Here is a 12,116-nt window from a genome sequence, read left to right as displayed (position 1 = left end):
TACTCACATGCAGACACAGACAATCTCACTGACACACATAAGCTCATTGATACACAGCCTCATAGACAAACAATTTCACTAATATACATAAGCTCATTGACATAAAAACACAAGCTCACTCACTAGCAGGCACACACACACACACATGCAAGCAAGCAAGCTCACTAGCAGGCACACACACACACACACAGCTTAATGTAGTGGTTCTGGTGTCTATAGCCTGTCCCTGCAGGCTTTTGAATGTAAACACTGACTTTGCAGAGAAAAGGCAGTGTTTACATTGCTTCCTAGTGACACCTCTAGTGACAGACACTCAGACGGTCACTAGAGGTGCTTCCTGTGTCAGTGCGGATTGGCTGAGATCATCAAGCTTGATGATCTCAGTCAGAGGCAGAGACCAGCACGACGTTGGAAAAAAAAAAATTGAGTAAAACACTATTTTTAAAAAAACACACAGACACCACGACACACACACACACACACCACGACTGACACACACACACCACGACTGACACACACACACCACGACTGACACACACACACACACACACACACACCACGACTGACACACACATCATGACACATCCAGCGTAACACAGACACACACACACACACTGCATGACACAGCATAACACAGACACACACACCCACTGCATGACACAGACAGACACAGCATGACACAGACAGACACACACCATGACAAACACACACAGCATGACAGACACACACAGCATGACACAGACACATACACACAGCATGACACAGACAGGCACAGCATGACACAGACAGACACACACCATGACAAACACACCCAGCATGACAGACACACACAGCATGACACAGACACATACACACAGCATGATACAGACACACACAGCATGACACAGACAGACACACACACACAGCATGACACAGACACACAGCATGACACAGACACACACACACACAGCATGACAGACAGACACACACACACACACTTTTTGGTACCTGTGGGTGGGCAGACTGATTGCTGTGCTGGCGGCCGCAGGGGAAGCTTTTCATGAGGCCGCTGGGGGAGCAGGCTCTTCTGGGGGAACAGGCTGTTCTGTCTCTGCTCCCCCTCCCTCGCAGTTTAATGAGACCGGGGCCGGAATATGACGTCATATTCCGGCCCCGGTCTCTTTCTAGCGCGCGAGGGAGGGGGAGCAGAGACAGAACAGCCTGCTCCCCCAGAAGAGCCTGCTCCCCCAGCGGCCTCATGAAAAGCTTCCCCTGCGGCCGCCTTTCAAGTTCTCCCTGCGGCCGCAGGTCACCCCGGCCCCAGGTGCCGACGGCTCACCGGGAAATTTCCCGGTATCCCGGTGGGCCAGTCCGGCCCTGGCCACTGGGGAATCTGGGAGCAGTTGAAGTCTGACATCATCACAAGAGGCTGACTACACTGCCCTGCTCCTGTGTGCTGGCTGCAGGGAGAGCGAGGGGAGTTTAAAATACAGAGTCCCAAGCTAGAGGCAGGGGATTCAGATTTTTGCGCCTCACTGCTCTGTCATCTTAAGGCGGCCGTCTGTGCCGCCTTATGGACGTGCTGGCCCTGTGTTTGGGGCAACACAAATCATACAAAATACACTGTGAAAGGCCAGTATACCCTTCACTAATGTGCAAAATATCAGACACATGTTGTCTTGCTCCTAAACTACAGCCATGAGTCTTTCTAGAAGATCCTATTACACTTCTCTCTCATGGGATCCATATCCTAACCTTTGAAAAATGTCATATTGAATCTTTTGCAGGGCCTGGATCCTTGGTGTTGCAGAGGAACGATGGAGGGCCACTTGCTGTGTGTGTGTTTGTGTATTCAGCAATGAGTGTATGCATTCAGCAGTTTGTGGGTGGGTATTCAACAGTGTGTGTATATATTCATGAGTCTCTGTGTATTCAGCAGTGTGTGTGTGTGTGTATTCAGCAGTGTGTGTGTGTGTGTGTATTCAGCAGTGTGTGTGTATTCAGCAGTGTGTGTGTATTCAGCAGTGTGTGTGTGTATTCAGCAGTGTGTGTGTGTATTCAGCAGTATGTGTGTGTATTCAGCAGTGTGTGTGTGTATTCAGCAGTGTGTGTGTGTATTCAGCAGTGTGTGTGTGTATTCAGCAGTGTGTGTGTGTATTCAGCAGTGTGTGTGTGTATTCAGCAGTCTTTGTGTATGTATATTCAGCAGTATGTGTATATTCAGCAGACTGTGCGTTGGTGTGTGTATTCAGCAGTCTGTATGTGCCTGTATTTAGCAGTCTAGGGGTGGGGGGCAGAAAGAGAGGGGATGCAAATGAGATAATGACACACAGAGGGGTTGGGGAAGGGAACAATGCCAAACACTAAGGCGCAGGGAAGGGGATAGGAATACACAGAGGGGCTGGAGAAGGGGTTAGTGACACACGCTGAGGGTCTGGAGAGGGGACAGGGGTACACAGAGGGGCTGGAAAAGGGCACAATGGCACACAGAGGAGCTCGGGAAGGGGACAATGACACAGAGGGGCTGGGAAGGGGATCAAGAGACACACTGAGGGTCTGGGGAAGGGGACAAAATCACACACTGAGGGGGTGGGAAAGAGGACAATGTCACACACTGAGGTGCTGGGAAGGGCACAATGAGACACAGAGGGGATGGGACATGGACACACAGAGGGGCTAAGGAAGGGGACAATGACACGCACAAAGGAGCTGGAGAAGGGGACAGTGACACAGAGTGGCTGGGAAGAAGATCAAGAGACACACAGAGGAACTGGGGAAGGGGGACAATGACACACAAAGGGGATGGTGCAATTAAGAGACACACAAAGGGGCTGGGGGAAAGTAAGATACAGGGGAAAATGGAGGATAAAGTAAACTAAGGGGGGTAGATAAACTAAGAGGGCTAAGACATTCAAAAGATGGGATAAGAAACACAAAATGGGGGTTAAGAGACACACAGGTAAAAAGGTAGTTTTTTTCCGAACAGACTCTCTAATGCAGGCTTCCCCAAACTCCGGCCTTCCAGATGTTGCTGAACTACAACTCCCATGATTCTATGAATGAAATATAGGCTGAGAATCATGGGAGTTGTAGTTCAGCAACATCTGGAGGGCTGGAGTTTGTGGAAGCCTGCTCTAATGGATGCTGAGATGGCCTCTGTTAGAGGGCACCCATCCAGGGCCCTTTAGTATTATTATCATCATCATCATCATCATTATTACTGACATTTAAAAGGTGCGGGAAGTGTACTGGTACTGTGGGCACATTTTGGTGCTATAGCTAGTACTGTGGCAACTGTGCATGCTACCTAGTGCTGTGGCAGTAACTTTGTGTGCAGTCATTTTTATTTTTATAATTCAGTTATAGTGCCTTGATCATGGGTATAGGACTAATGGGGTGCATTGAATAGTGTTATTAAAACAGATCAGAAATTGCAACAATTAAATCAGACAATGGCAACTTTGCATCAGGTTTCTCAACCATTTGCATGCCTGTGCTTTCTGTAATAATGACAATACCCCTCCCCTTCATTGGAGGAGAGAAGGGTTATGAACTATGAAAACAGTATAGAATAAGCTTTATTTTTTTTTCATCTTGTTTTTGACTTTCACATGAACATAATACCACAAATATACACAGGGTAGGGATAGGGAAAATAGATAATTTACATAGAGTTGGTAAATATGCACGTGTCAAACAGGGGCATGACATTACTGTAATGTATTTCTGCATGTAAAAGAACATATACATGTCATGAACATGTACATATTTATATACAGTACTGTAGGTATAGCATGTGCATTGCATTAACAAATTATTGGATTCTTTCTTGCCTATAATGTAATAATTGCCTACTAATAACAGAGAAAAACTTGCTGCAAGATACTTGGGTCTATTTGTGGAGTTTGAACATGTCTGTGGCGGTTACAGAGGCATGTATATCCTGTCTAGCCTGTGACCTGTTATTTGAGCAGCAGCCCTCTTATTTTTTCTTTGTTGTGTCATTTTGTTTTGATTGTTAAAATGACAAGAATAAAAATTAAGACAATAGTCACTGATTTCTTTAAATAGTCCAAAAACCTTCAACCCCCAACTACATAGTTATCAAGAGGATACCTGACTCATCCCATTAAACACTTTTACATTACTATTACAATTTACAAGTTACAAAATAATAAATCTGATCCTTTTTAAAATCTTTTATCAGGATTGTTCTTATATTATTTAGTTCATGTAATTAACATAAACCATGAAATGAATTTCAAAATTGATGCGGCTTGGCAATGCATGTCTGGTGCTACCATTTATAATGGCAATAAAATCATAATTATCTGATAATCTTCTTAGTAAAATAAATAAAAAAAAATAAAAATTATACACACACACACACACACACACATATATATATATATATATATATATACGGTATATATACACACAAATATACACTTGGATATTAGTTTCCACTGAACTGCAATTTGTACGAATTCTGGTGATCAGGTAATTGGATGAAAATTTAGATTTCGAGGGGCATGGCCTACCAGCTAATGGAGTAGGACGCAGTTCATTGTGGCTCCGCGATCCCAGCCCACATAGCCCCTTATTATAGCTCTCCAGCCGCATAAAATGGGGAAACCCAACGCATGATGATTTCATATCCACACTCAACGGCCTCCAACACTCGCGGCAATGGGACAAAATGGTGCCGGTTTCTGACAGCATGGCCGACTCCCTGCCAGGGTCCCTTTCAGAACCCTTTCAGCATGGCCTACGGGACTACCTGTCACCACATGGAACATGAGCCAGCTAACTAAGATCTGAAGCTCAATAAAGATCCAGACAAAGCATACATCCCTCAAACCGAATCCCAGGGACAACAAGAGTTCACCCACCCATGTTTTAATATGTTTCCCTGTTACCCTATAAACTCACACCTTGATGTACTTGGTGACAAGTAATTTACCACCCCATACTAATCGGATTCCCCGCTGCCCTAATGGCAGACTCCTGCCCAGCAGGTTGTTGCCTGAGGCTGCATGACACATTTGGGAGGAGGGTGCATGGGTATGGTTCCCTGCATAATGGGAAGGTACATCAGGCCCTTGCACACAAAACCTTGGGGTCCACATCAGTCACAAGTGGTGAGCCCCGACCCATGCTTCTGCTCCCACCAACGCACGGCAGCCAACACCTTTAGAGGCCTCAGTCTGGCCCCATACGCATGATGCTCAAGGTGGGAGCACACAGAGAAGTTTGGGAGGGTTCCCATACCTGAGGTTAACAGGGATGGGGCAGTGAGAGGCAGTGTCCCTTACCTGTCTAATTGGGCAACAGCTTCAGGTAGGCTGAGATTGATAGGAGCAACCCCATGTAAAATCCAGCCCCCTAGTGCTGCAGACAAGACAGGATAGGACATCAGACAGAAACATTAACTAAATTGAGGCTCAGAGACAAGACAACAAGAGTCCAGAGTTCAAATCCATTTTTGGCACCTGTGGAACAGCCACACCTGGCCACCTGACTGGCACGATACCAATCGTGATAGATGGGGCTAGACAGATACCACAACCACCCCCTGCAAACATCTCTTGTGCACAATTCGAGTGGCTCAGTAAATACCGACAGCACGCAACCAGAGACATTTCCTCGCTCTATAACAGTTTGACTTCTGTTAGTGTAATATACCAATACGTCTCTTACATCAGTGATATTGTTTATAAGTCCTCTAGATTGTAAACTCATCTAAACTAAGCCAACCAATTGTTCCTGTAACATTTTGTAATTTTCTCATTTAATGTTAAATGTTCCCCTTTATAATATTGTAAAGTGCAGGGGGATAAGCTGGTGCTAAATATATGTCAATAATAATAATATCTGTAGTGCAGTTCAGTTCTGTATCAAGTTACTGTTGTTACATTGTTTGTGACATTTTGCATCTCTTTGCCTCTAATTGTTTTTTTTCTAGAATATTTAGAACTTAAATTATTTTCTACTTACTTGTGCAGTTCTTGAAAATTGCAGATCCAAAAAAGCCTGGCAAACAGGATTCACAATTTACCCCATAGGTGTTGTGCAAACATTTTAAACATTCCCCTGTGAGTTTATCACAGGATTCAGGGTCTGTAATATCAGTGTTATTATTGCACTGACATGGTAAACAGAAATCTCCACTTTCCACGTTTCCAAAATATCCCACAGGACATTGCTTGCAGTTCTTTCCTAATGGTTAAAAGGAAATATGGATCAATCTCATGAATAAACATCAAGTCCATTAAGGGTTGCGTAAAGCTACACTGCAGTTAAAGTCAGTTACACTCAGAGGTCAGTTAAAAGTTCCATGATATTTAATATCACTGCTCATGAACTGGCTTCCTACATGGTTAGGAAGAAACTTCTCTTGAGATTTAGCTGTCACAGTGCTCTGATTGGCTGATTTTCTAGCCAACCAATCAGAGCACTCTTGGTCATATTGCAAAGCATTGGGCATTTCCCCACACCTTTGTGATAGCTATTATAGCATGGAAAAACCTGTTTAAGAGCTTTTCCGTCTGTCAGAGTTCATTCCGCGACAAGTCCTCGATGGGTGAAGACGGATAGTTTTTTTATTGCAGTGTGGTTTTTCTTTTCTCTCTTTTCTTATTTTTTTTTGCAACTTGACCTTTTTTAATTTTAATTAGTGGTGTCTGTTATTATAGATTTTCACTTGGTCATTTTTGGGTCTGAAGAACAGAAACATTTGAAGAAATTACAGTAAGACAGTAAGTATGGCAGTTAGGGACATATATAGGCACTATGGGGGTCTTATAGTACTATGGGGGTCTTTTTGACCCCACAGGATTTTTGTTTATTTAGTTTTTTTTTTTTTTTACTATATTAATGTGGCAGCTGGCTAGCAAACTACTTGATAACCTGCCAGTGCTGCCAGTGGGCAAATAGTTCAGATTCTATTTTAAATCCAGGCCTGAAGTTGAAGCCTCTGGTCTCGGATTTAATTCATTCAGTCCAGATTTTAGCCTTCCGTCAGCGTTCGTTACAGGTGACATCAAGACCAAATTTAGGCCCATTTAGGGACTTATTTACACTATCTGGACATTGTTGAATTCCATCAACAATACCCAGATTTTGCAGGGAAATTCCATTTAAAGCCACACCACATACAGCTGTTTAAAGCCACACCACATACAGCTGATAAAAAGCATGAAATACCCAAAGCAGTGCTTTTAAGTACTAACTACAAGGGCTAATTTCCAATTTTTTCATACCATTTTAGTGACAAACCACTATTTGTTAATATAGGTCCTGTTAACAACTAGAGACTGGTTCCATGCTAAAATACATTACCACATGAAGAAATACTGGACTGACAAGAGTCAGTTGAGCACTACTTACCGAGTCATTTGAGAAGTGTCCATGCTAACTTTTACAAGCTAGCTGTTCTCTAAATAGTGTTGTGTATTGTGTATTGACCTATAAATCCAAATCACTACTCCAACATAGCCTTGGCACTGGAAAAAGTTAAGTAAAATTTAAATTCTCTTCTTTTTTATTTCAAAGATTGAGGGCTTGCATACACCTAAGGACAGGTACAATAAAGTGTTTGTAATACAGGTTTGTACTTCTAATGCTTTAGTGTTCAATTAAGATACTCGGAGAGACAAAGTTTTCATCAAAATCCTAAAACAGCTTACACTAACTGAGGAGTTGGTGCCCAAACTTTGAAATCATGTTTAATGTGTATAACATACCTGTATAACCTTCAAGACAGTTGCAGACTATTTCCAGACTATCAGGATCTTGGTAACAAGAATGTGCAAAATATTGTTCGCTAGTAGGGGAGCCTGGACACATGCATGGACGACAAGGTTGCCCTAAAACTGGGTTTCCAACGTAATTATCAAGGCACCTATATAAAAAAAGATTGAAAGAAGAAAACAAAACATTAGTTATTTAACATTATCTAAAGTAATGCTCACAATAAAGCATTCTGCAAACTTATATTGATGCACATATTCTCTTTGTTTAATTAAAGAGACACTATAGGCACCCAGACTATGGGCATCCGCAGGAGAGGGCAAGGAGGGGCCCTGGATTTTTGAACTTTTCCCCTCACCACAGGCAAATTTTCCTCAGACTGTGGCAGCTCAGTCCATGGGAAAGAAGGAGGAAGGTGCTGGGGGGGAGGTGCTGCAGGACGAATTTAGGTTTCCAACGGGTGGAGGGAGCACTGTGAGGCTCCCTCCCGAATCCCCAGCAATTTGGTGCCTCTATGCTTCACCGCCACATTAAGACCCTACCTTCCACCCCATGCAAATGCCGCCCCCAAAGTTCGGCCCCCACACGCGCGCTGCTGACCTCGCCAGAAGGAAGATGACAGAACATGGAGACTTCACCTCCCTGTCTCCCACAGCCTTCTGTAACAGGTAGACTTCGGCCCATGACAGTGATTGTGTGTGTGTATCAGTGTGCTTATGTGTAAGTGAGCATGTGTGTGTGCTGGTGAGTTTGTAGTGAGCGTGTCTGTAGTGAGCATGTGTATGTGTCAGTGAGCTTGCCCATTGTGAGCTTGTGTGTATGTCAGTGTGATTGTCTGTAGTGAGCATGTGTGTGTCAGTGGGTTTGTCTGTAGTGAGCATGTGTATGTGTCTCATTGAGCTTGTGTGTGAGTCGGTGGGTGTGTCTGTAATGAGCATGTGTTTCAGTGAGCTTTTCTGCAGTGAACATGTGTGTGTGTCAGAATGCTTTTCTGTAGGGAGCATGTGTTTGTGTAAGTGAGTTTATGTGTAAGCGAGTTTGTGTGTGTCAGCTAGCTTTTCTGCAGTAGACGTGTATGTCGCCAAGCTTTTCTGTAATGAGCATGTGTGTCAGTGAGCTTGTCTGTAGTGAGCATGTGCATCAGCAAGCTTTTCTGTAGTGAGCATGTGTGTGTGTCAGTGAGTTTGTAGTGACCATGTGCGTATCAGTGAGCTTTTCTGTAGTAAGCATGTGAGTCAGTGAGCTTGTCTGTAGTAAGCATGTGTGTCAGTGAGCTTGTCTGTAGTGATCATGTGTGTGACAGTAAGCTTGTATGTAGTAAGTTTGTGTACCAATGGGTTTGTCTGTAGTAACCTTGTGTGAGTGTCAGAGTTTGTACTAAGTTTGTGTGTGTATACCAGTAAGCTTGTCTGTGTGTCAGTGAGATTGCCTGTCAGTGAGCCAATGTGTGTATCAGTGAGCTTGTGATTTTTGTCAATTAACTTATGTGTATCAATGAGATTGTCTGTAAGCCTGTGTACCAATGAGCTTGTGTCATTGAGAGTGTCTGTGTCTGCATGTGAGTACACTTACTGTATAAATATTTTATTTTTACACTGACAAAACCAATACTTTGAATTAGAAAAAGAAACATACCAATAATATATATATATATACACATATACATATACATATACACACACACATACACACACACACACACACATGGCACGATGACTTATGGGTCTGGCATACAATTTTTTTCCAGGGCTGCTTTGTATCCCAAATTGGGGCAGAGCATGGATGTCATTACAATTATGCCCACCCTGGAAAAATTCCTGCGGATGCCCATGACCCAGACCACTTCCACTCATTGAAGTGGTCTGGGTGCAGTGTCCCTGGTTCCTTACCCTGCATATCTGTTTATTGTATTTTTTTTTAAACTGCAATAATTAGCCTTGTGGGGTTACTCCACCTCTAGTGGCTGTCTACCAGACAGCCTCTAGAGGGACTTCTGTGTCGTTAGGCGACTTTTAGTCATCTAACTTACATTGGACATCCTTACACAATGCAAGATTATTTATTAATTTTAGTGTCACTACTCAGCAGGCAAATGATTAATCCTCTTACTGCTAAAGTATTCAGACATCAGAGCCGGGGAAATAATCGACGAAAAAGCCACAAAACGAGCAACCGCGACGAACAAACTGACACCCCCCACACACAGAAGCTATGGGTCGCAAGCACAAGAAGTCTCACCTTCCAGGTACTCCCCGGCAGCAAGATATTCGGCTTTCATTTGAGAGGCCGGCGGCGCGGCATCTGCCCAAAATGGCGCCAGAGGAGCATGGGTCGCCGGAGCCATCAGAGGCCTCCCAAGAAGAGGATGACCCGATGAGCTCTCCCCGCTCGGGAGCGGAGTCGGATCAGTCTGAAACGGACGAGGATGCGACGCCGTCTACAAAAGGGGATATCAGGAGGCTACTGACAGACCTCCGGAAGGTATGGAAGGAAGACCTCCAAGCAGCCCAGGCAGAAATAGGAGAGATCCGTCACAGGGTACAGGAGATGGAAGGCAGAGAAGCCTCCAGGGACAAGCACATACAATCCACCGACACCAAACTGCACAGCCTCTCTTCTCAGGTGCAACAACTGACCCAAACAGTGACTACCCTAGAAACACGCCACAGACAAAAAAACCTGCGCCTCAGGGGAATATCAGAACAGATACCTGATGAGACGATACTCACCTTTGTGAGGGACCTAATAGACACCATGGGCATTAGAGACGACACTTCCCAGCACACTATCACCTCAGCATTCAGGGTGAGAAAGTCAGCTGCGGCCCCAAGAGACGCGCCCAGAGACATAATTGCCATAACCCGCGATATTGCAGTGAAGGCAGCGGTTATGAAGTGCTCCAGAGAACAGGGATCGGTACTATACAGAGGCCAGAAGATATCTATCTACGCGGACATACCATTCTCTGCCCTAGCGGAACGGAGGAAGCTAGCCTCCACTGCCAGACAGCTCAGAGACCACTCAATACGGTACCGCTGGGGGCCGGGGGGAACCCTAGTGATAACCAGTGGAGACACGACAGCGATGCTGACGTCAACAGAAGACCCAGAACCGCTGATGCAGAAACTCGGAATCCCGACCCGCACACGTGCAAACACCTCAGAGGCACTCCTAGAGACACCCAAAAAAGACCGGGAGCCTAAAACCAACTACGCCTTCGAGTCCCAACAGCAGGCTAAATCCCCGAACCAAAAGGCATAGCCTTTACAGGGAAGTAAAGAAATGGGCATTAACACATCCAGGCACTCGGTTGGGCACCTCAAAATCCAGAGACTTGCTAAACGGGACTAGAACCAAGTCGGTTCCACATCAAGAGCCATGAGAGCCCGCTGAACCCCTTCAAACCCCAGCATCCTAACATGATGGGTTTAGTAAGTGCAATAGAGGGAGGCGCAGACACAAGACTGTCCTCAACCGCACATTAAAGTGTTTTGCTGCATCTAAGTTCTCCCCTGCTCTGCACCGCCCATACCTATTGTTTTCTTTACGTAATATTGTTTTTTTTTTAATGTAATAATGTTCACATGACCTACTTAAGCTAACACTGTTTCTATAACAATGCTATGTATATCATATTCAGTTAAACCGTGTTAAAACGGCAAAATATAACTCCATTACCCATACAATGGTAAAGTTGTTTCAAGAAAAATTTCAATAAAAATTAAATTGAAAAAAAAAAAAAAGTATTCAGACATCCAAATTTGTTTTCAAGAGAAGAATATCGGCCAAACCGAACTATCACATTGATATATCACAAAATGTTTAATTCAGGGAATGCAGTTTGGAAGGAGCGAACAATTGCACTGTGCACAAGTCTTCAGTTTACATTTGTGGATCCATTTAGCTACAAAATGACTTTTTACACAGATCCTATGAACTTCTTAACAGTTATTAATTTCATACCGTTCACATTTGGTTCCATTTGTAAATCCCCTGCAGTTCAAGCAAGCTCCAGTGGCCACATCACAAAGTTCTGTATTGCCGTTACATTGACAAGGTCTGCAGTTAGGAAATCCATAATACCCAGGCAGACAGCTGTCACAATGGCGGCCCTGTATCTCACTGCGGCAAGCGCATTGACCAGTGACTTGATCACACAACTGACTCATAGACCCTTTAGTATGACAGTCACACTCTAAAATACAAGAGAAAATATTTTGTCACTAAGTGCTACTTAGTTTAAAAATAAATATGTAATGATGAATACAATTTGTCAAACAAAATGTAAAAGAAAATGTAAGCTTTGTAAAGTGAAACTATAATATGTGCTATAATAAAGTAGTAACTAGGTGTAACACCTCAATAGAGTCTAGATACTGCACAGC

General features: G+C 43.9%; 1 protein-coding gene across 1 annotated transcript in view; it reads right to left on the bottom strand.

Annotated features, from left to right (window-relative positions):
* The window catches only part of LAMB4 (laminin subunit beta 4), a 344,917-nt gene that overhangs the window by 190,574 nt on the left and 142,227 nt on the right, over positions 1-12,116 (bottom strand). Inside the window, exons 21-23 of the mRNA XM_063448083.1 lie at positions 11,695-11,926; positions 7,725-7,882; positions 5,977-6,198 (exon numbers count right to left, since the gene is read on the bottom strand). Of these exons, the coding sequence (XP_063304153.1) occupies positions 5,977-6,198; positions 7,725-7,882; positions 11,695-11,926 (612 nt within the window). The remainder of the gene's footprint in view (positions 1-5,976; positions 6,199-7,724; positions 7,883-11,694; positions 11,927-12,116) is intronic.

Source organism: Pelobates fuscus, chromosome 3, assembly GCF_036172605.1.
Source record: "Pelobates fuscus isolate aPelFus1 chromosome 3, aPelFus1.pri, whole genome shotgun sequence".
In the NCBI taxonomy this organism is placed as follows: domain Eukaryota; kingdom Metazoa; phylum Chordata; class Amphibia; order Anura; family Pelobatidae; genus Pelobates; species Pelobates fuscus.
Note: the sequence above shows the minus strand (reverse complement) of the source record. Positions and strands in the feature narration are given on the sequence as shown.